At 38.1% G+C, this 27,497-nt stretch overlaps 2 protein-coding genes across 3 annotated transcripts in view; one reads left to right on the forward strand and one right to left on the reverse strand.

The window, feature by feature from the left end:
* The first annotated feature begins 7 nt into the window (after positions 1-7).
* Positions 8-5,276, forward strand: dnai7 (dynein axonemal intermediate chain 7). The gene is made up of 16 exons (XM_033989316.2): positions 8-43; positions 374-461; positions 592-680; positions 751-855; positions 923-1,060; positions 1,375-1,509; positions 1,600-1,703; positions 1,787-1,945; positions 2,129-2,270; positions 2,348-2,444; positions 2,840-3,015; positions 3,287-3,470; positions 3,560-3,774; positions 4,211-4,369; positions 4,566-4,679; positions 5,001-5,276. The coding sequence occupies exons 1-16, from the start codon at positions 8-10 to the stop codon at positions 5,274-5,276; spliced, it is 2,217 nt and encodes a 738-aa protein (XP_033845207.1).
* Positions 5,277-5,524: 248 nt separating this feature from the next.
* The window catches only part of lrmp (lymphoid-restricted membrane protein), a 29,036-nt gene continuing 7,063 nt past the window's right edge, over positions 5,525-27,497 (reverse strand). The window contains exons 9-39 of one of the 2 annotated variants that reach the window (XM_033989317.2): positions 27,100-27,150; positions 26,924-27,001; positions 26,739-26,795; positions 26,246-26,305; positions 25,874-25,938; positions 25,664-25,766; positions 25,448-25,582; positions 25,277-25,378; positions 23,661-23,812; positions 22,103-22,214; positions 20,003-20,303; positions 17,510-17,562; positions 16,614-16,707; positions 16,030-16,168; positions 15,227-15,308; positions 13,759-13,799; positions 13,257-13,327; positions 12,955-13,061; positions 12,206-12,284; positions 11,794-11,848; positions 11,688-11,715; positions 11,092-11,232; positions 10,635-10,769; positions 10,185-10,332; positions 10,085-10,104; positions 9,967-10,014; positions 9,578-9,636; positions 9,319-9,414; positions 8,628-8,753; positions 6,226-6,377; positions 5,525-6,149 (exon numbers count right to left, since the gene is read on the reverse strand). In XM_033989317.2, coding sequence (XP_033845208.1) covers positions 6,007-6,149; positions 6,226-6,377; positions 8,628-8,753; positions 9,319-9,414; positions 9,578-9,636; positions 9,967-10,014; positions 10,085-10,104; positions 10,185-10,332; positions 10,635-10,769; positions 11,092-11,232; positions 11,688-11,715; positions 11,794-11,848; positions 12,206-12,284; positions 12,955-13,061; positions 13,257-13,327; positions 13,759-13,799; positions 15,227-15,308; positions 16,030-16,168; positions 16,614-16,707; positions 17,510-17,562; positions 20,003-20,303; positions 22,103-22,214; positions 23,661-23,812; positions 25,277-25,378; positions 25,448-25,582; positions 25,664-25,766; positions 25,874-25,938; positions 26,246-26,305; positions 26,739-26,795; positions 26,924-27,001; positions 27,100-27,150 — 3,033 coding nt within the window. In that variant the 3' untranslated portion in view covers positions 5,525-6,006. The remainder of the gene's footprint in view (positions 6,150-6,225; positions 6,378-8,627; positions 8,754-9,318; positions 9,415-9,577; positions 9,637-9,966; positions 10,015-10,084; positions 10,105-10,184; positions 10,333-10,634; positions 10,770-11,091; positions 11,233-11,687; positions 11,716-11,793; positions 11,849-12,205; positions 12,285-12,954; positions 13,062-13,256; positions 13,328-13,758; positions 13,800-15,226; positions 15,309-16,029; positions 16,169-16,613; positions 16,708-17,509; positions 17,563-20,002; positions 20,304-22,102; positions 22,215-23,660; positions 23,813-25,276; positions 25,379-25,447; positions 25,583-25,663; positions 25,767-25,873; positions 25,939-26,245; positions 26,306-26,738; positions 26,796-26,923; positions 27,002-27,099; positions 27,151-27,497) is intronic. The other variant, XM_055231457.1, reaches the window with a different exon arrangement.

A 27,497-nucleotide genomic window follows, 5' to 3' on the forward strand; every position in this document is an offset into this window, starting at 1 on the left:
CACAAAAATGGTGAGTTTTGTTAGACTACAAGCAGGTATTAAGGTATCAAAGCAATATAATACAGTCCATTAATAATGGCTTAGTAGAACAAATATATGGTTGTTCCTTTTGCTATACACTTTGTGATTAGTTTGGAAATGTAGGTCTTTGTCTTGTTCTTACTATTCTTGAATGTTTTGTAATGCATGCCATCCTGTAACTTTCCATCTGCTTTTCCCTACAAATATATATAGCCTCCCAAGACAGTAAAGGTATGACATAGAAAGTATTTATCTATGTATCTATCTATTTATTTATTCAAATTCATAAAGTACCGTAAATAAAGGAATAGCATTTGCTACACACTAAACATATTTAATTTTATTTTACCAGGCATCTAAAAAGGGCAAGGTTAAACTTACCAAGGCTGACAAGGCAAGGTTACAAAAAGAGGAAGAGGACAGGAGGTTAAAAGAAGAAGGTAAATAAATTGACAGATACTAATAATTCAAATTCTGATGTACATTAGCAATGAGATAATAAAAAAAATATGGTTAAGGCCTGGTATAAGCAAATGCTGTTACGGTAACACATTGTTTTATGTTTTGTAGAGGAAGCCAGATTACAAGCAGAAAGAGATGAACAGGAAAGACTGGAAAGAGAAAAAAAGGATAAAGTTCTGCCAGAACTTGAGTTGAAGGTACTTCACTTGTCAATTTTTACTTGGTTCTACTTACCTCATACAAAAAAGTAAAAATATTTTCTAAAAGGATTTTGCGAGAAGAGAAAATGAGCTGGATGAACTGCGTCACCTGCTGGAAGACAACCACAATTCAGTGGTTACTTGGAAAAATGAGGAGGCAGAAAAAGCCAAGGTAAACACTGAGATTAGAATTTCATCAAAAGCTTTTTGGTAACTATAGCTGGTGCACTGTGTTTCAGTGGGAGAGCTACATGTGTTGTGATGGTACTCCGGACCCCTCTGTTCAACAGGAAATCAACACATATATGAGTCTATGGAAAGAGGACCCTGAAGTCAATGTGACAAAAGTACTGAAGCAGTGTATTGGGGCTTTACGGGTACTGCATGTCATTTCTTACTTTGGAACATGCTTCAATCACACCACTATTAACCAATCAGCATCATATGATGTTGGGTGTACTGGCTTTATATAAATACCACTTTTTATACAATTCAAGTGGTATCAATATAAAGTGGGGAAAAGGACAGGGACCTAAATGGTTGTGCGTGACAACCAAAAGAGGGACAGGTGGTCACCCCTAGTTTAAATTGTTCATCATTATTACAAAAATGATGTAATAATTGTTCATTTCATCATTATTACAACTGTTATTATTACTGTATGCTACATGTAAATATTTGTCCCCAGCAGCTGATAGAGAAACTTGAAGATCTACTAAAAGAAACCTCCAATTTGTTGGACATTCAGAAGTACCAGGAAGCCATTGCAAATTTACAAGAGCTTATTCACCTTAAACATAATCTTGCCACTGAAGAGATTCTTAAGGTCCTGTCACACTTCTGAATTATGTCTCATTTATAACACCTTTATAAACTATGTAAAAATGTATATAGATTTGTCTTTTATATTCTCCAGGAAGCCACTGCAAATATTGATACTCAGACCGGCAACATGCAGACTGTAGTCAAAGATGAGCATGTAACTCTCTGTCTCTGGGCCAACCTAAAAAAGAATCCAAGGTTAAATAAATGAAACTCAATACTAAAATTTTTGCAGATATTATGACATTATCTGTTTTATGTACGATGAATGTTTAATCCAGGTTTAAAGGCCTGAACTTTGAGGAGGTCGGTCTTGGTTTTGAGATTCCCAAACAGCTTGCAGTCAGTAACATTGCAGTAAGGATTCTCCATACGCGATACGACCACCTCTCCCTTCTGGCTCGCATGACTCACACTAGAATGCACACACCAAGCTCCAGGTATATATCTTACAAAGTACTCAATACATGATCACAATCTAGATCAATACACAATTAGAACCTAAAATAAATATTTGAACATCTTGGCACAAGTATTAGAAACATTTGGAAACAGTTATGATTTCAAGCTAAAAGTAAATATCTCACACTAGATAAGCAAACTTTTTATTCTTTCTACCTTAGGTCTCTTGCAGGTGGTGAAAATTTTTTAACAGAGCAAGGGGAGATTAATGCAACAAGGGAGGAGGTGAAGACGCACGACTCTGAACAACAAATATCTGTGGAAGAGGAGGATCAATCTGGCTCTAAATCTGCTGATGGAAAGGTACAATATTGATAATTTAGTAATGGTTCTAAACATGATATTGTGGTTTAGTATTTTTCTGTTTTGGTGTCTTGCAGAGTGTCAGTCAAACTAGTCTCCACTCTGCAAGAATCAGTGTCCACTCAGCAGAGAGCGGACAGAGCCAAATAAAAACAAAGATTGAGGGTTTGAATGGTGAGACCACAAGCCAGTACATTGAACACTTACAAAAAATCTTACAAAAAATCTCATAATATTTAAAATAATGCTGTCTTTTTAGACTCTCCAAACCTAAAATGCCTACTTTTTCTGACTCAACGTTTAAAATTGTGTGGAAGAAATTTTATTGTAAATCAATGCATGTCTATAAATAGAAAAAACAAACAAACAAAAAACTAAAAGAATGTAGTGAATAAAAAAATACATCTCAAATCTTAGAGACTTAAGTAGAAAAATTTAAAAATAGAACAGCTAATCTGAACAAGTAATATTTGTATAACTTATTAACCATTTCACAGTTTTGTTCTGTGTTTTAAGGAATGTTAGGCCCTCCATACTGCTTCATTGATCTCTATACATTTTTATTGTAGGTTCTGTGGACGGGGACTTGTCCTCATCTCTCTCACACCTCAATACATCCGAGACGTGTTTCAGAGTTCAAGTTGTGGACATGATGCAGTATTCTCCCCTGGGCGGAGTCTTCTACTATAATGTGTTTCACTTGCCCCCTCAGGCACACCACGTCAATGGCTGGACCATCAGACAAGTCAGTTTTCAATTAGCTCTTTAGTAACAGAACTGAAGAAAAAAATACAGAAAAGGAGCTACAATTCTGATTATGTCTGAAGTTGACAGTCCCAAGCATGGTGAAAAGAAAATTAGCCAAAATATTCTTAATTCATGGGTTTCAGCTGCCTGTCATATGCAACATTTTAGGGACATTCAAATGATATATTACGTTTTAAATTGTTAATCACTATAGCAACGGTCCTAATTTATCATTCTGAAACCCATACAAGCCTATGCACTTTTCCTAGATATTGGACACAGGTTTAGAAGTGTTCCCCTATCCACAAAAGGGGCTCCAGATGAATGAATCACTCATCAGCAAATTAGATGATGTTGAAAGCATTGGCAGCCCTCCTGTTGGTGTGTCTGTTACCATACCTGACAATGTTATGTTCTTGGAAAATCCCCAAGTAGCTCGATGGGATGCTACAGGTAAAACCAATGGCATTTTTGTATATTTTGCTCAAATTATATTTACCAACCTTTTCATATTATAATATTGTTTTTGTTACTTACTCAAGGAAAGCAGTGGAGAATGGATGGTGTCACTGAGGTCATGTACAGTGAAGAAGAATCCAAAATCTCCTTCAAAATGGACTCTTTCCAGCCGTTTGTTTTGATACAGGACACATATGCCAACTTCCCCTTCCAGAGCTGGGAACTGAAGCCCCTGGGACAAGACTCAGCACTTTACACAATTAAAGGAGCCCTCATTAACGTCAGCATCACTGTTCAGGTTAGACATTAGATAGTGCTGGGTTTCAGAATGAATCATATCATTCTATTGACTAATATTATTTAATTAATATAAATGAGGGTCAGCTAAAATTAATATTGTTAAAATGTAGATTTCTGTTGTTATACAGTAGTTTCTTGGATCTAGTCACTAACAGAAATCATCAGGATTCAACATTAGTGAATTTACCTTGTGGATATTTTATGGTAAAGTACAGTGCAGTTGACAGAAAATACTGGCTTCTGCCCCCCATCTGGAATTATGACATCATCATCACATTCCAAGATCTGAAAACCACCAATTGAACATGTTTAGCATAGTCTACAATATATCTGAACAAAAAATGACATTAGCCTACAAAAAAGTCAGGCTAGCAGGACCAGTGGGGCAGTTATATTTATGTATTATATTTGATGCATCTTTTTTTCCTTCACAGGGTCATCAGTGCATGCTGCAGACACAAGAGCAGAAATGTCTGTCTCATTTCACGGGGAAGTGGATGAACAGCACAGCTCTGCAAAGAGCCATGCAGGATAGTGGGATTAATATCTTTGTAAATGAGTTTACAGAGAAATATGTGACAACATATGGCAAGGTCAGTGTATAATAGTGAGCAAATTAGAAGTGTTTTTTTGATGGAGTCACACATGACTTTGGCTGTGCGAAGCAGCCAGATTATCCATACTTTCAGATATGATCTGTTCCAATACTAAGAACTTCTAGTTTTAGTCTTCAGACACAATATGATGGTGTTCTAAGGTAATTTCTCCTCTGGTGTTGTACTGCTGTAGGATCCACTGACTGAACATTCAGCTTATGAGCAGATGGCCCTCTTCTCCTCAGCTTGTGCCTTCACCTGGAGCAGGTGGAATGCCCAGTGTGGCCCTGAGCACCTTGTCATGCAGGTATCCTCTTCCTCATCATGGTGCAATCTTGTTCTAAGTTTCTCCTCTTTATTCCTGCTTTTTTCAACCTGGTGAATGTTTGCTTCAACACGTTTCCTCACTCTCACATCTTGTTTAAACCTCTTCGGATGTGGCATGTGACACTTTAATTAGGGAATAAAATAGAAATAGACAATGGAACTTGCCATTTAAATGGTTGCAAACTGAAATAAGAATTTACAAAAGGAAAGTAAAGGAGACAGTTCATCCAATAAAAACTGAGGTGACAATTTCACCTTGTTTTGGAACTTATTTGGATTTTTGTTCCGTTTCCCTTTTGAGGTCTGTGAGCACTTTGCCACTGGACCGGTGCCTAAAGACCGCTGGTGCTTGTACCTGTTGGGGGCGCAGAGGAGTCAGATGCTGGGTATCTCTGAGAGCAGTGAAGCCTTCAGTCCAGACCACTGTCTCGGGACAGAGTTCCACTCCACTTTCATCCACATGCTGCAGGACCACATGAGCGCAGAGGGCATCGCTCGAACCAGAACCTCAGACAATCTGTTTGTGGACACTGTCCAGAGCTTACTGTGTGCTACCAGACCTTTGCTCTATGCATGAGCTACAAATGCAAGGAATCATCTTTATATTCTGGTTTGTAGAGTTGGCTACTTTATTTGTGCAAAGGTCACTCATCAGTTCACTGCTTTAGAACATATAAAAGAGCATGAATTTAAAACAGTGATGGACCACAGCAAAAATCCTGCAAAAATAATAAAAAACAAACCCTTTGGTGTTGAACCTGGACATAATTTAACAAAAATAAACATTTACATACCCCACTCAAAACTAACGTGTATATTTAAAAACACATTTCAAACAATGTTTTATTACCAGTGATTAAAGATTATAAATGATAAAATATGCTCTGCATTTAACAAGAAAATAAAAAGGACTCCTTCCTGCATCTTTACAAATGTTTCCTGATTGTCAAGTGCATGAATTGTGTTGGCACACTTATGCCACTGTTCATGATGCCTATCAGTGGAAACAATGTGTACATTCAGTCCTGTCTGGATTGGTCCAATCAGTCTATTTACAGATTGCACTGTGATGATACAAAAACATGATAAAATTGTGTTCACTTCACACAGCTTCATTTAAAAACAAATGCACACTCTGACTAATAAGTTAGCAAACGTGATGCATAAAATCCTCCAGTGGATTGACCGACCCCTGAGGACTGCTGTAGTTTTCAGGCACCAGTAAAAGTTCAAGTCTCTATGGAGTTGAGTCTCTGTGCTTAGAGTCTGTATATAGTCCGTATAGAGAGTGGAGGGCAGTGGTGAGCTCACACAGGGGGCTGGCCGTTGTGCCGTAGACCGGTGTAGGGCCAGAGCAGCTGCTGGATGGTCATCCAGGAGTCCCCCGTTCCGACCGGAGCAGCGTCTACAGCAGGCTGCATAACCAGACTAGCCAACAGGGCCAGAAGACCTGAATACAGACGTTTACAAGAATAAAAACACCATTTTAAATCTACTAAATTCTGTCAGATGAGTGAAGTACTTACCTGCCAACAGCACGAACATTGCCAACCAGAGCCACACGGTGCGGCTGCCCCGGGCCACGGCTGCTGCAGAAGCTCTGGAGGAGCCCAGGCCCCGGGGCAGAGCATGGGTCACTCCTGGGTCAGAGGAAGTCGGGCTGGAGGAAGGGCTTGGACTAGAGGAGACAAAAATCATATAGTCGTTGGTAACACTTTAAAATACGGTCCGGGACTTACGGTGGTAGTTAGTAGATACTTGACTGGTAGTTACGGTGGTACTTACAGTGGTAGTTTGTGGTACTTACAGTGGTACTTATAGTGGTACCAGAAGTGATACTTAGACTAATAACTACTGGTACTAGTACTGGTACTTACTGCAAAATCATATGAAGTGAATGGTATTAAAGAATATGGTGTTATTAGGCATATGAATCTTTGATTTCATTATACGTTCATAGAAAATACACAAGACAAAACACTGTGAAAACACAAACACTTTATTATGACAAATTTCACATTAATACGACAATCAGATTTAAAAGAAATTTCCAATAATGACAATAACAAATAAATGACACGTTTTAAATGAACATGACAGTGATACATACTGTAAAATATCAATACTTTAACTGCTATTTTAAAGCGAGACATTATGGTACTTGCACTATTAATTACTGGTACTTACTGTAGTTTATACTGGTAATTACTAGTACTTTCCGTGGTACTTACTGCTGTATGTACTGGTAATTACCATAATAGTTACTATGGTAATTACCAGTACATACAGCAGTAAGTACCACGGAAAGTACTAGTAATACTATTTATACTGGTAATTACTAGTACTTTCCGTGGTACTTACTGCTGTATGTACTGGTAATTACCATAATAGTTACTATGGTAATTACCAGAACATACAGCAGTAAGTACCACGGAAAGTACTAGTAATTACCAGTATAAACTACAGTAAGTACCAGTAATTAATAGTGCAAGTACCATAATGTCTCGCTTTAAAATAGCAGTTAAAGTATTGATATTTTACAGTATGTATCACTGTCATGTTCATTTAAAACGTGTCATTTATTTGTTATTGTCATTATTGGAAATTTCTTTTAAATCTGATTGTCGTATTAATGTGAAATTTGTCATAATAAAGTGTTTGTGTTTTCACAGTGTTTTGTCTTGTGTATTTTCTATGAACGTATAATGAAATCAAAGATTCATATGCCTAATAACACCATATTCTTTAATACCATTCACTTCATATGATTTTGCAGTAAGTACCAGTACTAGTACCAGTAGTTATTAGTCTAAGTATCACTTCTGGTACCACTATAAGTACCACTGTAAGTACCACTGTAAGTACCACTATAAGTACCGCTGTAAGTACCACAAACTACCACTGTAAGTACCACTGTAAGTACCACTGTAAGTACCACTGTAGGTACCACTGTAAGTACCACAAACTACCACTGTAAGTACCACCGTAACTACCAGTCAAGTATCTACTAACTACCACCGTAAGTACTGGTAAGTCCCGGACCGTATTTTAAAGTGTTACCTAGTCACTTTATCAATATTTGAGGCAGAAGTGAGTTTACGGAAAGTCAAGGCCAACAGATAAAAGATTATAGATGCTGCAAAAATGGCCCTATTTGAGCCACATTATTACTTTTGATCATTTATCTAAAGTAACCGTGTCACAGTAAGGCCATTTGTGATAACTCATGCTGAAAGTTTATTGGCTGGAGCATTCATTAGAGTAATTTGTGAAGAAGCACATTTCAGCAGAACAATGCAAAAGTGTGATGAAAAACCTCCCTGCACTTACAGCATGACAAAGAGCTCATCCTGAGTCCTGAGCCATATGGAGGGAGGGAGAGAAGAGACCAGGTTTAGAAAAAAGACACAAGTACAGTGAGGCAGAGATCATAATGAGGGCTTTGTACAAAATTTGAACATGGAGACTATGGACAGCTTGGTTAGTTTGTTGTGCAACAATCATGTTGGATTCATGCTTTCAAGACAACAGTCCTCTGGAGTAGATATACACCATTGAGATATATCACTTTCACAATGGCCTGTATCATACCAGAGCCAAGAGGAAGTGACAAAAAGCCATGTAATCAGAGCTTCACCATTTAGGAGGTTTCAACGCTGCACAACATTCACTGAAACAAGGGCAATGCCAAATAAACGGAATGAGCCTTAAGAAATAAATAAAATCACAAGCCTCCAATGCTCTTAAGTGTAACCTATGAATTTCTGAACAAAACATTGTAATCTACAAAATGAGCATCTTCACGTTGTCATCAACTCTGAAACCTCATGATCTAAATGGTGAATTCCCATTGCAGCGCTGCGTTAGTGTTAGAGAGCTGTGCTGGTGATCAGACTGGAGCTGGTTTACTGTATGTGCTTAAACTGACGTCTTGTTAGGCAGAAGGAGAGAAGTGAGTTTGTTTCCCAGTTCACTGAGACTGGACCTCCTCCTCTTGGTCTGTGCCTCCTCCTTGGGCTCGCCGTTTAATTGGCTGTCCGTGCTGTAGCCGCTCCTGTGCGTGTCAGGCATCCACAAACAATGGTCAGATACTGCATGCACACAGCCACAGTCCATGCATGTGTAGGCAAACCAAACACAACCAAATCATTGATTTTACCTGTTATAGAGAAAGGTGGGATTTTCGGAAAAATCCCTGACAAAATATTTTTCAAAATTAACCAATTTACCATAATCAAAATATGCTGCATTATTACTAAAACCAACTGCAAGAAACATAGCTTTTTAGTTGCAGACCATTCATTCCTCAAGCAAGTGAAATCTACATGCATTATAAATGTGATAGGCATTTGAACTGAAGCTATGAGGCTATAGGCCTATAGGCCTTTGGTTGCTAAAAAAGCAAATAATATGTAACATGTTATGCCTTCTTTTAATTGACTAGACGAAAGAAAATCTAATATTACAATGAAAAACTTGTTAATTCACTGCAATAAAATATGCTCACATAATTAGCCTTAATAATCAAATACAATTACAATCTTTCAATGCATGTAGGTCTATTATGTATGTACCAGTATAAAGATATTCTCCCCAATGGCTTTACTCAAAAGTCTTACCCCTTCATCATGTCACAGGGGTCCTCAGAGTCAACCCATGGTGCCGAGCTAACAAAGCGCTTTAGAGGAGGGCGTGCCATGTTCCTCCCTGCACTCCTGAAAACCACCAGCATCAACAACGCCAAAAACACAGCAACCAATCTCAGAACAACATAATGTAGCTTCAGTCATTTGTGGTTGACCATCTCATCCTTCGCATACCAACGAAACATGAATAGTTCCTTGCATATGCACACACAGACTGTAAATGGGCACCTACCAGGGGGATCGCCGAGTCAGTCTCTCATTGTCCACCTCTGACATGTCCTGGGGTTTTCTCTGAAAGACAAAAACAGTTGACAATAACGTCAGGCTTTTCTGCCCACAGGTAGTTATGCGAAGTAATTTATTGCCAATTAACTTTTAAAAAGTTTTAAATACACTGTATAATATGAATTATAAACCCTCTGTTACCAATAATCAATTTTAGGAATACATGAAGAATTGAAGCAAAAAAATAATTAAAAATACAGTTTGAACACAATGTTTATCTTTCATATGATCAGACAAATTTATTTAGGCATCATTTTAAGATTATATTTTACAAATTTTTTAATTCACAAACGTAGGCATTATGCTCGTAAATGATCTGTAAAAATAGAAGACTACCATATTAATTGGGTGGATCGGTGGAAGGCTGACGCGCCGACCTTGTGCCTGTAAATAGTAAAATATTAACCATCAACACTGCTATTGTAAAGAAAAGAAATGAAGACAAGATTCTCACCTTCTTGCCCTGGAAATCATCTGTAACAAACACATTTTTAGAGTTAGACAAAAAAATACAAATTACAGATCATTTAGATATGTCAAACAAAATGGTGCACCTTTTTTGGTCTGTGATCCAAAGGACCTCTCGTTCTGCATCAGAGTCTCCCTCAGCTCCAGCAGTTCAGCATGTTCCTTTGTGTACATGCGCCGCAGGTTTTCTACATGCTGAATCATCACCTCCACTGCTTTACCAATACGGTTCTCCTGACAGGGACAAGAGCACAGGTTAAGTTTACAGTAATAGGATATTTAGGTATTTTAATGACAATTGATCTTTTGAAAAAATAAATAAATCAAAATGTTCCTTGGAAAATGCCTAGCTTTGTTTGAAATTGGGGTTTTGTGACTATTACCAATGTTGATACTGTGGAATAATAGGCTCAATACTTGAAAATGGCTGTTTAATGTCTAAAAACAGAGCATGCTTTCGTATAATTGTTGTATCAAAATAAAATAATAGTACTTTTCTTTTTCTTAAAAAAATTTTGTCCTTGAACCATGCTGACCTGGTGGATTGCTCCAAGCATCTCCGAGCGGCTTGACACTCGGGTCATGGACTGGATGAGGATCTCCAGGTTTTTCTGAAGCCTCAAGATGATCTCCATGGACTGGTTATCATCCTCACACAGAGGAATCAAGGCCTGCAACAAACCATAGAGAATATCTTATTGCAGCATACACAATTCTAACACTTTTACTATTCTATGCTCCGGAAATATGTTGGATTCTTAAGGGCCAGTGAAAGTGGACAAGCTAACACTAAAATTCACACATGAAAAACAAATTTCAAATTCAAGGTTAAGGATCCGCCCTTTCTGCATGAAGTCTGGGTGGGTATCCATGGGTGCTGCTGTGAGGCAAGAGTCCCACTCAGCCAGCATGTGCCTATGCAAATTTTTTTTTTTGCCCTGTAATTCTTAGATTGTTTTTATTGGTCTAACTTGCCCCTCTTCACCCTCTCACCTGTAGTAGGCCCTGGCAGCTGGACACCTCTCGTCGCACGTTTTCTTCGGCCAGGTCTCGAGAGCGCTCCTCCAGACGCAATCTCTTCTCCAGGGTGAACATGTCGCACTTGAAGCCCAATGCCAGACGCTGGAACTCAGCCTGAAGAAAGCAAGAGGGACCAGCACTGACTTAACAGAAAACAACACAATTTTTTGCTTTCATTTTATATGAACTTCGAAGTCACTGAAGTGTCATATTTGAAATCGAACCTGACTGTATAACTAAAAAAACAAAACAAAAACATTTGCCTCCTCAGATTTCATGTAACAAGATTTTGTCATTGTACCATTACATGTTGTAACAAAAACTATGTACCGGGAGATGCCAAATGTGTCTATATTTTTGGCAGATCAACATTAGATAAAATATGCTACTTGACACGGTCTCAAAAGCTTTATGTGGATGAAATATTGTCTGTTTTTTTGCTAGAAAAAGTAATATTTCACTTTTGACAGCCATGGGGTTTTAAAAGGTTTATAATTAAAGGCTAGAGCAAAACATAATGCATAGTCCATTAATGGAAAAATGGAAATGGATGTCACTTGCTTACATACCTCAACTTCCTTGTCAGTTGGAGTCATGCTAGAAGGCAAGTAATAAGATTATTATACAAGCCTTTGTGACCATAGAGGTTTCAAAATGTCTATATATGAGCCTTACCCATTCTTGTCCTCTTTGTAGGAGTCGTTTACATCCGAATGTTGGTATACCTCTGCTGAAAAATAAAATTACAATTAGGAGTTGTATTGTTTGTTACATAATTTAAAATGTAATTAGAATGGTGCACATTAAATAAGATAATTTTGTGGGAATGCTTTCTAACATGGGGAAGCATTGCCATAGACAATAACTTTAGCTCATATTTTGCCATATAAAAAAGGTACACATTTCCAAAAAGAAGTTCAAATACCAAAACACAGACAGTATACTTAAGTTACATTTCAGTTAAGTACATTAAAGTTGCTTCACTAACCAAAAATGCATGTGTGGAATTTGTCCGATTTAATATTTATACCTTTTAAAATACATTCAATCTGATCCTGTCCTATGTAAATATATGAAGCAAACGTACTGTCATTGTCGCTGGTGGTCTGACCCCGGTCCTCTTTAGTACCGGGCTGGTCCACGGTCTCGATCCCTCGTGACAACTCCTGCAAAGTTTGCACAAAAAACAGAGACATTTCTTTGTCATTTTCAAATTGTAACTCTGCTTTATCCACATTTTGAAAGTTCTCCTCTTCCATTTTATATAATTTCCTCTCCCTCTTCTTCAGTCTAAAATAGTCCCGATGTTGAAGGTAAAATGATATGAGTCAGAGCGGCTCAGAGGTTTAGCTTTTTGAATGATAACATCCTAAAGTGAAGCTAAAATGAGACTCTCCTCCTCCTTCGCCCTGTGTCAACATAAGGACGCACGCTCATGTTGCGGCTTGGCTGGAAAGACCACATTTTTGTTGTAATGATCAAGTTATCAACAGCAGATTATAAGCATGTTTATTTAAAATCACTTAATCTAGAGGAAAATGCGTTAAGCGGGAAACAGGTCAGTGAATACCGCTTTTCCCTCAATAGTAAGCATTTTTTACTGGACCATACAAATAACTTACAAGGAAACAATTACTTAAAATACACAACCTGTCCATGATTTGAGGCTACCATTATGAGCTGCTTTATCTTAAATTTGACATAGTAGGTCAGACTGAGGCGTGGAGGTGTAGAGAAGCACACAGACAAAATTCAAAATATATTCAAATAAGAAATGAATACAATAATCTCCCCTTCTGCCCTAAGCTCTGAACATAAATGAGCTGTGGGTCTTACCAGTTCTTTTTTGCCTTGAAGTTGTTCTTTTTTTGGAGAAACAGTGTTAGCCATGGCACCTGTGCTGCCTCTGGACTGATGAGAGCTGCTAGGGTGACGCTCGCTTGCTGGAACAAAACAGTATGTAGAAGGCATTTTAGTTCAAGGAAACGGCAACAGAAAGAGCAAAAAACAGACAAGCAGTACTGGGTCGTATAGGAGGCCTTATTTTCCCCATTACTGCCATTATGACAGTACAAAGTGAATAGCGGTGTATATTAGACAAATGGTAATAATGTTCTGTTGGCTGTGTGAAGTCCTACCTGGTACAGATGCTGTTGCAGTGGAAGCCTCAGTCTCCTCCTCCTCCACCAGCACAGGGAGCAAACTGGAGCTGAAACACAAACATTTATCTAATTTATGAACTGAATAATTACAACTGGGATGAGCGATATGCCAAAAAATAAAAAATGAAATAATAATATCTATCTCTCAATCTCTCTATCATTTATTTTCTTTTTTTTTTTTAAGCCTGGATCATCATAGAGCCAACTGCAGTCATCTTCTTCTTTTGAAAGTTCACACTTCTCTGATTTACTGAGTGACAGGTGGATTTAACCAGAGCATGAATGGATTACCACAGGATAAAATGACAATTCAAATTTTATTGCCATATTGTCCAGCCCAAGATTGCAAAACAAATATTTCCTTTTATAAATTGAACTGGATGACATGAATTGAATACTGTTACTACTACTCACTATCTTGTTCTACTTCGGCCTCAATTTAAGAATACACATAAGAGTTTGGTGCACGATCACTCACCTGTCTTCTGCTGTTCGGTCTGCTTTGTCCTGGCCCAGACTCTACAGATTAAGAGAGGAAAAGCATTAGACAGTCAGTAAAGCATATTTGTATTAAAGATATTTACCTGCCCCATGGCTTGTTCGATCTGAGAGAGAACACTGTACTGAATCTTATATAATGTGGAGCCTGGAGGAGAGTTTTAGTGGTGCTGCTCATAGACACATTAACACAGAGTGAAGCTGTGGAGGCGGCAGCAGCTCAACAGTCACAATGAGGCGAGGTGAGCACTCGGGACCAACGCAACGGGATGTTGTGTAATACAAGAGCATCATATCAGTTTGTGCATTTTGGACAGGCTCTAGTCCAAGTTTAGGTCCAGCTAGTCCAGATTACATTTTTTTTGGTTTGATTTGGTTTGACGTTGTCTAACAGGGACTTTGACCAAGGGTGTGTTTATTGCATTTTATTCTAACTGTGACCAACAATAATAAGCTGGGGGCTTTTAAATAAAGAGGTCCAAAGTCAATCCTTTGTATTTATTGCTTCTGAAATCTGTTTCCTCCAAAGCACATGCTTTTATACAATTTTGTGTTTAAATGGCTTTGAGTAAAAGTCTGTCTTGTCAATATGTATGAAATTAAATTTAAGATGGTTTTAAGTTTTTATGATTTTAATAAAGAAAAATGACGAGGGGAAAAACAAATCCCGATTGCCCTTTTCCTCCATCATATCGCTCAGACCTAAGCTAATAAGCTAACAATGTAAAAGGTGCTACTTGGTATAAAACATAATTACAGAATTATAAAGAAATGAGGGATGTTGAAGGATATTTACATGCTGTCTGACTTGAGAAGGAAAGCCTCCTCCTCCTTGTGTGGTGTATGTAAATGATGTACAGCACATGTAAAGAAACATCTGAGACAGACTGCACTTTGGTTTTTCACAAGTCACAAATGAAACAAAATACTAACACCAAGAGCCATTTCCTGTGTAGCTCACACTCTTAACATTTATATGAAACAACATTTTGGGTTCTAATAATTATTACTTCATTGTCTAAAACTATTAATTCAAATTCTACTTAAGCATATGTATTACATAAAGATTTTGTCAAGCCTTTACTTAATATTTGCAATAATGCTTACATGGTATACATAGTACAGCATAGTAACATAAGATTGCCACAGTTGTAAAACAAAAACCCCAAAACCAAACACTACTGTATTTCTATAGAAGAGGCTGCAATAGAGCACCCTCTAAAAACATTATTCCATAGTAAATGAAAGCATAAAATTACCATGATGCTCAATTAAAATTAGGCAATGTGACTTCAAGCATTTAAATCCACAACCTGCAACCAGTATTCTGAATCTATGTAGTTGAGCAGAAACCGCGAATGAGAATGTGACAAAGTGAAAAAAGAGGAAGGGCAGCTGCAGAAACAGGGGAAGCTGAGCCCATGTGAACAAAGCCGTTTAACACCGACCTTACGACTCATTTCTGACGCCTGCTCGCCGCTCTGCTCGATGGTTTCTCCTTTTTGATCCTCGTCTGGTGCTGAAGTCGAGCTGGGTGCAAGCCAAGGGTCAGTAGGTCAAATTTTACCCATCCATAGAAAAAAATAAATTACATGATACACTATTTTTGTAATTATATTCTTGTAATCTGGTCAGAAAATATAATGAGGAACACTTGACTGGTTGGCCATCAATGCAAAGTATGGCAGCAGAGAAATTAACCCCGACACTCCTCCCACAACAAGGAAAACATCCATTTGACTTGCAAATTTACACAAGTCCAAGGGAAATGACAACTCTGCATTGTATCTGAGGTCCCTATATTACAGAGTAATGCATTATCCAACAGGCTTACAGGTATGGGACAGAATAAAGATGCTGTGATTATTAGACAAGAGCATTAGGTAGAAATGCAACAATCTATAATTTTACAATACAATGTGCTGTGAAATTTAGCTGGCAACAAAACCAGTAAGAATACTAAAATGTTGTGATACTGACTTGTGCATGGTGAACTATTGGTAGTTAAATTCAGCCACGCTTGTCCACACAAATTATATTTTCAGAGTGTTTCAAATTAAACTACACATTTCAGGGGGCACACATCATGAATGTTATTACTGATTGTATTAGCAACAGCAAAAATAAATTGGACTTTGTTGGCCTCTAGTGGTTAAAATGAAACACTTGTGTTGAGCTGTATGACTGGCAAATGTTCCTCATTTTCTTGCAATACTTTGTTAAATTATGATCTAGTCTTTATGAGCTGTACCTGAGCTTATGATTCACTGTGTTGTCATTTGGGGCCTCTGTCTCTGTGAATGTGTGAGGGCTCAGACCAGACGATGGTTCTGTGTCTGTAGAGTTGTTTTGAGGTAAATCACAGACATGGGCTTCACTCTCCTCTGCACCTGAAGGTCAAAATGTGAACACATAAACAGTTTACTGCCATCTAGAAACATTTTGAAATAACATGCTCAAATTAAATTTATCATATTTAATATATAATTGGTACAACAGCTTTATATATAAAACTATCACTTTGGAATGTGTGAATCTATCCTTAAATCATTTTGTGAAGTTTTCTTGTTTTGGTGGCTGAGTAGCAATAGTGAGCTCATTACACAGGGACCTCCAATATCACCAAGGACCAAAACAAATGAACACTCCAAATAAACAGATTAAGTTTTTTTTTTTCCTAACAAATGTGCAAAGATTTGACTTTTCACTATTTTCCTTTCTAATAATGAGCACAACAGTGACTCTGAGAATGACTCATTGTTTGCTGAGGTAAAACACTTTGAAACAGAATAGATACAACTAAAACAGTGGTCTTGAGAAAGGCATTGGTCTTACTGTAGTTGTTCAAGTGGGCGGAACCAGGGTCCGCCTCGGGGTGTCCAGCACTAACAGCCTGTGAGTGGGCGCTCGGTGGCAACGCACCCTCTTCCTAAACACATATACAGCATTCATATTAAGACAAGGTGAAAAGATCAATTGCTCACATGCTAAAGATGTACTGGCTGTGTGATAATCACGGAGCTGTGTGTTTTTACAGTCCATCTTGTTTAACCAGCTTTCAGATCTAGTAATCATCTCTAGGCACATTTGTAAACAGTTTTGCTACTGATACATTTAAAAAGATGTTCATCCGTCCAGAATTTTTTAGTCCAGCACAGCTCAAAATGACTCAAGGACAAAACGTAATCAGAACTAAAGACTAGTTAACCACCATCTGCCACCACCAAACGAATCCACTATTTCGATAAACTTAAAATGGGCGGTCTTAAAGCACTGCACATGAATCGTCTGGTCTTACCCCTTAGCGTGATTAATTATACACCTTTATTGAGTATAAAGAAACATGAGAAATCTGTCCAGTGCTGAGTCTGCTGACTAACCAGAATTATAATCCGCAGAGACATATTTAGTAAGCAAATGACCAGGTGGAGTAAGGTAAAGGAGAATGAGATGCTAAGGCATGAGAAATGAACTGTTAAAGCCTATATGAAGCTGATGCATTCAAGGACATTCTCATTTATTGACGCACAAAACACCTGGTGCAAAGAACAGTTATTTAGTTAACTTAGTTTACCATGCATTTTGGCTTTTGTAATTGCCTTCCTTGTCAGGATACATACATATTATACCCAAGAACTACATACAGTTTGATCTTAGTTTCTCAGTGCGATTTTGAAGGTGTGTTGTTAACAATCATAAATGGCCAATATAACATAATGAGTCGGGTTTACCTGCACAGACTTATGGTTCACGACTAGTTGAGGTTCAGTGCAGGCTTCAGAATCTGAAACAAATACCAATGGTCACGATTAACATCAGTGAAAAAAGGGTTCAGAGTTATGGCATCCCTGCAGGGACATGCTGGAATTAAAAAGGAACATTATTCACTATATAATTTGGTTTCCGTGTGTATCAAACCTTATGCAATTATCAAAATTTACTGACAATTGGAATTCTTACATAATTATGAATACTGAAACAATCTATTTTATAATGCTACTGCATCAGAAATATGCTACATATGTCATTTTTAAAGAAAATCGCATGCACAACCATCAGAAATGTATTCAACCCATGCCCCCTTGTTTTGTGAGGTTTCAGTTTCCCATAGGTCCCGTCTCTTTCCATAAATGGTGAAAATGAGAATTATACAATGTTTTCAGTGGGAGGTGGGGCTGCATGCATGGCTGAGATGGCGTTAATGACCACAGCTCTCTGTTTGTGGATGTGATTTATGTCTTTTTTGTCTTTTTTGCCTGAGCTCTTCACAGACTTGGAGGAGCAGGGATTAGAGCCTCCGAGCCCCAGAGCAGACTGACATCTGGCCTTAGAAGGACCTCGAGAAGAAGAGGATTTCACACAACGTTCACAAATCCACTACACCACCTCCTTAATAGGCTCTGGAGCTCAAGACCAAGTGTGCTCTCCCTGTAACATATTTTTGGAATACGATTTCGCGTGAGATAAAAAAAAAAAAATGCAAAAAGGGGTACCAATTAATGCAGAAAATTTAAAAAGTAAAATAAAACTAGATTCACACTACAAAGCACAGTTTCTGATCTGCTAATAATAGTAAGGATACAGTGTTCAGACCAGGATTCAAACCCAAATATCTTTTAGTCAAGGGGTGATTGAACCCTTATTGTAATTGTAGACAATTTTAGACATACAGGCCAAAAATGCTAATAAAATGCACTGACAAAAACATTTAAGCAATTAAAGCCCTATAGGTTTTTACTTTTGAGTCCATGTCTAAGCACTGTGTTTTCACAAATGTGCACAAAAACATTGCCTTAGCTGTGGTCAGTTTCCAGTTTCATAAAACATTTTGTTTGTGTCTGCTCTATAGTTAGAATCTATGACACCTGTGGATTATTATGCTATACTCTGCACGTTTTAAATCCCAACATTCATCTAAAACAGCTTAATAAAATAAAAAAGTCATCTGACTCCCACGTTGTCAGCACCTCCGATGGATAGCTGCAGATCACACTAGAGGGTATGACAATTTTTTTCCCCCAGTTGTACCAAAATGACTATGCGACACTGCTGAATCCTACGCGTATCACCGATTTAGAAAATAAAATTGGAGAACGAAGTAAGTACAGAGCAGTGGGCGCATGCCGGTGGCGGGAGTTGATCGACAAAATGGCTCAAACATGCGTGAATCCCGCCAAATATAACTGGTGAGTAAATGGTGAGGGGAAGCAACTATAACATGATTTTGATTAATAGGTCTGCTTTAAAACCTGCCTCAAGGAGATGCATAACAGTGCATCTTTGTGTGTCCTGTGAATATGTGCTGTATGTGTGTGATATGAGCTGCAGTCGTCAGTGGCCTGTGACATGGATTACAGAGGGATGAGCTCATCACTGAATGACAAAAAAAACACCTGTAATCTGCTTTTAACACAGAATTGTGTGCAGTGGTACTATTCTCACAGCACATACAGGGAAGACAATGTACAATGGTGTCAGTTAGCTGCAGAAATAAATGCATCTGAATATAGCTTGGCACTTTCAATTAACAAAACATGTTTATAAATAAAAATTTGACAGATAAATTTCAACGCTCTCCTATTCAGTCAATTGTACAAATCTCATCAAATACCATGTTATATTTTATAACAATAAAACAGATAAAAGCAGAGTAATGTAGCTGGTAGAGGTGGGCAATATATAAATAAAAAGAATAGAAAATAAATATTTTTAATGCTATGCAAAGTTGGAATACTGAGTAGATATGTGTGAAAATCACACAATTGTGCAATACAAATGTTTAAACAACAGTGTACTGTAAAGTAATATTTCTGTACTTACAAGTTAACAGATCATTGAGACTTCTTGAACCTCAACACATGCATTAACAGGCATGTTGTAGCACATTTTTGATAGATTTTGCTTAACTATCATGTGACTACATCATCATACACTACTGTAGTGTACATATAAAATAAAGACTTAAAGACCTATTTTCCTGGATGGTCATTCTTACCATGGCACCAGGCTGGTGAGCTCATTTTCAGGCAGTATAAGCCAAGGCTTACAGTCCATTGATCTATGAGAGATCCAGGGCTAAAACGGTACAAGTGCCTGTCAAGCATCTTCAACATTTAGCTCATTTAGCCATATTTGGTGGAGTGAGTCTTGAGCATCACCAAATCAAATGGGATACAGTGGTTTTGTCCAATTATAGATAATAGTTAAAGTTTTTCCTTTCTTACCATGATTGGCCTCCACGGATTCCTGTCTACTCTGTGTTTCCATATACACATTGATGTACAGGGTGGATTTCTCCTTCTCCTTCACATCTCCAGCTGCATCCAGTGTCCACTTGTCTCCTTCCTCGTTCCCTTCCTTGTTCCCTTCCTCGTCTCCTTTCTCTCTCCTCTCGTCTGCCGTCTCCTCACTCTGGGGACCCTCTGGGGGCCCCACATCCACACTGCAGTAGTTGTTGGTTACCTCCTCATTATTCAAGTAATCTTGAATGGCAAACTCTTCATCCCAATCCAATTCCTGTCCGGGCTGAAGAAAACACAAACTTAGCACAAAAACAAAATTGCACCAATGTGTTAGAATAGTACAGCAATATACAGCCTTCATAGAGTTCTGCAAAAGGGTCTGGCTAGGCTAACATGGCGTGAATTTAGAATTGGATCTTGATTTGACATTTTAATTAGATTTGACATTTTGAATGAATAATACATTTTTATTTCTCCTTTACATCGTTTTAGGTAGGTTTTAAGTAAAAAAAAAAACAAAAACATATTTTTTTCTCACATTAAATGGAATATGACGTTCCATTGGTCACTTCCTCCCCTTGTCAAAATATACTCAAATCAATTATTTTCAAAATCTCTTGTTAAAATTTGGTCAGTGTAATAAGATTTAAATTCATCCACATATACGATACAAATAATATGTACTATGCAGCACTAATTATCTTCAACTACAAGCTTTCAGGCCACATATTAGCAAGTAATTTCCACCACTAGGACAAATTAACTGTATGCCGGCTTCATTATTATGTTTAACTCACATCTAAACAAGATAAAAATGGTTAAAAACCACCCACATTCACAGATAAAGAGTGATAGCGCCCTGTGTACGTGAGAGAATAAACACTAATGTAAATCTAGCAGTCTTAAGTGTATCTGATGATGGTAAAGTGCAGTGTGTGGGCGAATATTTATCACATTTTGTGGATTAAACTTTGTATACACTCTCAATTCACGAGGACCTGCATTATGGGGATAAAATCAGGTCCCCATAACAAAAATTCTTTAAACCATGTTGTTGAGCTAATACTAAAAGACATGGTTTAAAATAGGTTAGGGTTAAGGTTAGGTATAAGTAAGTACCGGTAAGTCAGCCAATGTAATGTCCCCAAAAAGCATGGAAACCCAAAGATGTGTGTGGTCCAGCGGTCGCAGCAATGCGTGTGTGTGCATGTGTATGTTGTGCAGTGGCAGGAGCAGTGTATGTGCGTGTAGTGCAGAGGTAGGAGTAATGTGTGTTTGCGTGTGTGTGTAGTGGTAGGAGCAGAATGTGTGGGCGTGTGGCGCTGGGCTCGTTGTGTGAAGGAGCACCACTTGAGCCGCCAACTCTCTGCTCCATCTGCCTCACTGCACTCATGCCACTCACAAAGCAACTATTTTACATATAATTTTGTAACATAAAATACATTCAAAAGTGCAATTTATAATAATGCAAGTCCAATGATTATAGTTATGGTAACTGCAAATAAGAAACAAATGAGATTACAAATACATCTAAAATGTAATTAGTGTGTCAGTCCGTGTGTAAAAGCATCATCAAATTAAATTGAAGGTGGTTCTGGTATGTTAAAACCACATCACTGCATTTACATATAGAGGTGAAAAGAAGTCCTCGAAATAATTACAAGTGACTGCCGTGCACAAATGGCTGTTTTTTTGGAAAATAAATATTTTACAAAAACTTCACTGGAGGAGTTGAAAGCTTTGAAGGACAGGGAACCTTTTTGTCCTTACGCAGATTACAAATATGACACTGTATTTGAAACATTTGGTTGTTTGTGCATCTTTCTTAATAAGAATAATTAATATTAAAAGGTAAGTACAGTGGTTTGCTTAAGATAAGATTTTGCAATTGGTAAGTCTGTGGTGATTTTGTACCACACTACATCAACTCTACCACTATAACCAAATTTAGAGTGGCAGTGGCAGTGTCACAACAGACAACAGTTGAGATATTAGTCATTATGCACTTTGGAGTTGACTAAACTATATTTCAAACAACCGATGCAGACATAAGTCAATAATATCCAATTGATGGGCACTTACCTCGTCCTCGGGCACGGGGGTCTGGCATGAAGCTTCTCTGCTATCTCGGGGGGTTCGCAGCTGCTCTAGCTCGTCGCACAGCTGCCTCTTCTGGTTCTCCTGCTCCTGCACCCTGCACCACGGACAACACAAAAATATTCAATAACTCACCCAACTCCAAAAAGGGATGTGAGGTATTTTTAACCATCTACAAAAGGTGGAAGGACTAAGAAGGAGAGGACATTGGACATGCAATACCCAATCCGCAGGCCCATGCAGTGTCCCATTCTGTTGCCCAGGATGACCAATAACAGCTTGTCCAGTGGCCTTTTACAACTTTAAAATCACTTTCTTAAATCCAAGATACACAAGAAAAATGGCTACAGAACCAGGTCCATCTCTTCACCATAGTACACTTCTTCCAGGCCACAAAATGTCTCTAATTGTTTTTTGCACATACAGAAAGTCGTGCTACACTTTTAACAAGCCTTCTTGCCTTTTCTTTCTGCTAAATACTGCTTCACCCTGGCAACAGAGGTTCACTAAGCCCTCACCAGACTGATTCATTCTCCTGTTATAATATATCGAGCAGAATTTTATACTCAGAACCAAAGGGGCATGGGCAGCTCCAAACCAGGGCAAACCTTCAGACTTTACCCAGGATTGGCCCAAAGCCCACACTGTGAGGCGGGATCTCCAAAGGTCATGAGGTTAGAGAGGGACTTAAGGGAGACTGCATAAAAGTGACCAATTAAGGTAAAACTATATACATCAGAGTTCAGAGAGACATTTGTTACTAAAAATATTACTGGTACTTTTTAGTCTTTAGTGCTGTTTCAGGTTTTTTTTTTTTCTTCAAATCACTTGCCTCCTTCATTTAATCTGCTTTTAAATGTGGCTTGGTTTTAGCCCTTGGCACGATGAAAAAAACAAAAAAACAAAACTGAACAGCAATTTTGAATTTTCTTTTTCATTCGATTTTTTTTTAATTAGATTTTATTTTGTCTTTTCAAAAACAAATAAAAATTACTTTCAACATCCACAACATGTTTCTGTGGTTACTGAGGGCACTTTCTGATGCTAGTGCTAATTTCAGTCAAATTAGAATTAAAAAAAAAAAAGCAAGCAAATAACAAGGGGCACATGACAAGAAAACAAATCACTTTTCATTGACCAACACCTTTACAAAACAAAACAACCCAGTATGTTATGTTATCAAATTTATCAAACAAAAGGCACATTTTTCATAATTTCACAATTGTCTCAGCCCCTCCTGTCTTGTATACGTACAAATGTCCTATTATTTCACAAACAGCATTCTTCAACATGTCAGTTCCTTCGTGCTGAAACTCCTTTTACTTCAGTGTCTTCTAGCTAAAACACAATCCAAACTATCTAAACATGAACTTCTGACTCCACCCACTATTTCATTCACCCAATGACAGCCTCATGCCTCCTTAGAACGTCCAAATTACGCAAAATGTCTCAGAATAGCAAAACGAATGCACCTCCTTCACTCCAGGTGCTATACATAAACACACAAGCATCTGACAGCCCACACGTTTTCTCAAACACTCACCTGACGGAAAGGTGAAGTATCTCCGTACGGGACCTCCTCATGTTACTGGCCATTTTGATCAGCTCCTTCTCCAGTGAGTCCGTGTACTGGGCCAGCTGGTCCAGGCTGTGGGCCCAGTCTGCCCTCCTGGTGTCCAGCTCGGCCCGGAAAGCCTGCCAAAAAGAGGCTGAAAAGGTCAAAATTTCAATAGGCCCCCCAACATTCAGAGAGTCATCAAAGGCGTCAAAATGATGCAACTTCCATCATTGCAAAAAGTGAAAAGGAATGCTACTGCTGCATTTGCTGTTTAGAGCCAAACGTGTGTAATGAATGCACACAGTAGCAACAATGAGGAGCGAGGGGAAGCAAAAGAGAGAGAGATAGAGAATCAAAGTGCCGGAGGAGGAGGGGAGTACAACACACGGACTACAGCACAGCGAGGATGGGGCCTGGTGGACAGTTATGTAAGTGCGAGATCTCCACAGAAAAATGAAAATGTGGGTGGGAAGATACAGAGAAAAAGCAAATAGGCAGCAGTAGAGTTATGCAGAGGGAGAGAAGGCAACAGGTGTGAGTCGCTGTGGGAGACGGGTTACATAAAGCTGGATTCAGGGTTTCCACTTTTGTTTTTGAAGGACGTGTCATTGATTTTTTTTTTTTCTTTACAAAACAACACACTGCCATACTTCTACAATTCAGATTTACAGATTTAAATCTTTATTCTGAAAACAATTGTATGTTAGTTTTGCATAATTCCCCCGTTCTTATCTAAGCATATGAGAACTAAGTATTTCCCTGACTATTTTCCTCGAGAACTGACTACGGTATATTGCGGACAAGTCGCTCTGGAGTACAATAAGTTGCACCAGCCAAAAAATCCATAATAATGAGGGAAAAAAACATGTATAAGTCACACAGGACTATAAGTTGCATTTTTTGTGGAAATTTATTTTACAAAATCCGGCCAAGAACAGACATTTTATCTTTAAAGGCGAGTTATAATAATAAAATAGAGACTAGGCTGAATAGCACCACAGTGCACTAACGTAACACATTTATATTTATTCAGTTACATGAAGCATGACAGCGACTGAATACGTGTGGCATGTTGACGTAAGTTATTAACAGTTAATCAGATAACTAAAGCATAAAAAACAAGCTAACAAGTTTATTCTTGATTTCACTCCAAATCACTAAATCCAGTGAATTCTTCTTCCTCTGAACAACTCCACCAACTCTGGAGGAAGTTCTGCTTTCTGCTTCCTCTACTGTGTGGCTGTCATCAGACTTAGCAGAATACAATTTTCTTTCAGGGGGCATGGACAAAAGTTCAGTCTTTCTCAGATGCCTTTTAAATTACTGTAATGTTGAAATTTTCAATGGTACAGGAGTAGTAGATACTGGTACACAAGCCTAGAGAGCCCTTGCACAGTTTTCAGTGCAGATGTGAAATTATATATGACTTATATTACACAAGTCGCACCCCCGGTCAAACTATGAAAAAAAGTGCGGCTTATAGTCCGGAAAAAAACGTACATGAAACTGTCTGTATGGTGCTTAAGAATCAACTTGTATAATAAAATGGTATTTATTTGTAGGTTATAAAAATGCAGTACGTGTATGAATGTGTGTCTGACCTGAAGTGAATCATCTGTGTTGAATCCAAGTTTTGTGTGGACATCCAGCAACCTTTGCACTGTGCACAGCACTGAGTCTGTTTCTTCTCTTAAATTACGTTTCTATAAAATGTCAAAAGAGTCAACAATAGAACATGATTTGAACAGAAATGACCAACATGAGACACTGACCAGTTTGTTGAGTGTGTTCTTGAACTCCTGGGACATGTGCTCTGGACTGGGCCCCTGCATCATCAGAAGCACCTCTTTGTCCAGAGTCTCATCAAGGGCAGTGGTGGGGCTCAGAGTGTCTGGCCCTGCCACAGGCTGCAGCAAAACAACCAGTTACAACATGTACTTATATACTATACTGTGAATTCAATGAGAGCAGACTGGAGGAGTACAGACCAGGCAGGTACAATCCAGAGGGGACTGAGCCAAAGCCAGCTCAGACTGTAAAGATCCAGCGATGCTCTGGTTTAACCTGTAGGCCACAGACAAGGAAAGGCCTCTGAAAAACAACAAATAGTAGACATGTTGAAAAAGCACCATCTATAAACACATCACACCATATTTTACTGAAGTGAGCACTAGGGCACATGTGACCCCCTCACGTACCCGACCAGGTCTGGATGCAACATCTGCATTTGGTTTTCTAGTTTGCTCTTGTCTGCTCTTAACAGCTGAATGGACAGAAGTAACAATAAAAATAAATATCATGTTTAAATTGTAAAAAATTATCAAACACAATTCAACAGTCCAGAGTCATTCACTTCCTGTCCCGAGTCACACTTAAGTACTATGATAACCTAACAGTGCATCACTTTGTGTTAAACAGGCACATGGCTGTATTTAAAAGTCTGTGTGACTCAGAGCTGTACTTGCAGATCCTGCAGGTTACCAGGTGACAAGCTTCCCACACAATTGCCTCATCATTCAAACACATGACCAGTGCCTAAAATGCTTTGTGAAATTTAGAAAAAAAAACACCTCTGTGATGGACGAGTACTCTTCTATTGTAGCCTTCAGCTCATTTATTTGTCGCATTTTCTGTAAAATACAAACAAACATCATTTACATTAACTAATCATTTCCATTTTGGCAAAGTACAAAGCTGAAATCGAAGAGAATGTTCTGTAGCCTACTCACTGCTCCCACAATAACTACTGGTGCTGTCAAATAGAACATGCATGACTAAAACTCAAAAACACGTCGTTTTATACTAAAATAACCATTGTAACAAACCAAAATAAGCTAAAAATGAACACTTATCTATGAATATTCACTTAATACATCCATGTCCCTCAAGATTTTTTTGAAATACAAAATTACACTGAATTCTTCTGAGTAATACCAGGATAAAGTGACATTTCAACACCGCTCCAAATTTCCAATAGCAATGCGCAAATATGAACCCATGACTGAGGCTGGCAGAAACAGAGCAATAAGAATGGAGTAAACATTAATCAAAACTGTCCCTGACCTCTTGCAGCTCTGTATCCTTTTCAATCAAGATTCCGTCAATAGAATGAATCTGCATCTGCAAAACATGTAAAGACACAGTTTCAAATTTTCTTATTTAAAAAGGAAGGAACTAAATCAGGTGAGGTGTGGGCAAAACAGAAATAGAATATTATAACAAAATGGCAGAGAGTTTGTCTGAGGCACCTGAAGGTCAGTGTTCATGTCACACAGCTCTGAGATCCGCTTTTGAAGCTCGTCCGTCTCCATGGTGACCTTAAAGTTCTGCAGAGACAGCATCAGTTTAGGCTTGTCACCAGGTTAATGTTTGAGCTGCACAAGAGAGTGTTACTGCAACTTATGAGATCTGAAGTGAGTCCTACCTCCTCCTGTAGGGAAGCGATCTTAGCAATGAGACTCTGGTTCTCTCTTTCCTATAACAAAACACACAGAAATTAGAAGTAACATTTGAAAGTAAGTCTGTATTATTATTATTATTATTATTCATACTGATCATGCTTAAAAAAGGTACAATATCCAACTTTTAAGATAAGATATGCCTTTATTAGTCCCACAGTGGGGAAATTCCAGTATTGCACCACATAGTTCAAGAACAGCAGGAAAATGGTACATGCAATAAAACAAGATAATAGATAATAGCTTAAATAATTTAAAAATAGACATAAAAATAAACTAAAATAGACTATTATGTACAATAAGAGTGACAGTGCAGCATATGAACAGAATAAATCTCAGTAAAGTGACTTCAGTAGATTTACAT

Source organism: Periophthalmus magnuspinnatus, chromosome 23 (genome assembly GCF_009829125.3).
Source record: "Periophthalmus magnuspinnatus isolate fPerMag1 chromosome 23, fPerMag1.2.pri, whole genome shotgun sequence".
In the NCBI taxonomy this organism is placed as follows: domain Eukaryota; kingdom Metazoa; phylum Chordata; class Actinopteri; order Gobiiformes; family Gobiidae; genus Periophthalmus; species Periophthalmus magnuspinnatus.

Coding starts and splice junctions, on each gene's coding strand:
- dnai7 (XM_033989316.2), top strand. CDS start 8: ATGGTGAGTTTTGTTAGACTACAAGCAGGTATTAAG. Junction 4,370..4,565: donor ATGTGACAACATATGGCAAG/GTCAGTGTATAA, acceptor GTACTGCTGTAG/GATCCACTGACTGAACATTC. Junction 4,680..5,000: donor CTGAGCACCTTGTCATGCAG/GTATCCTCTTCC, acceptor TTCCCTTTTGAG/GTCTGTGAGCACTTTGCCAC.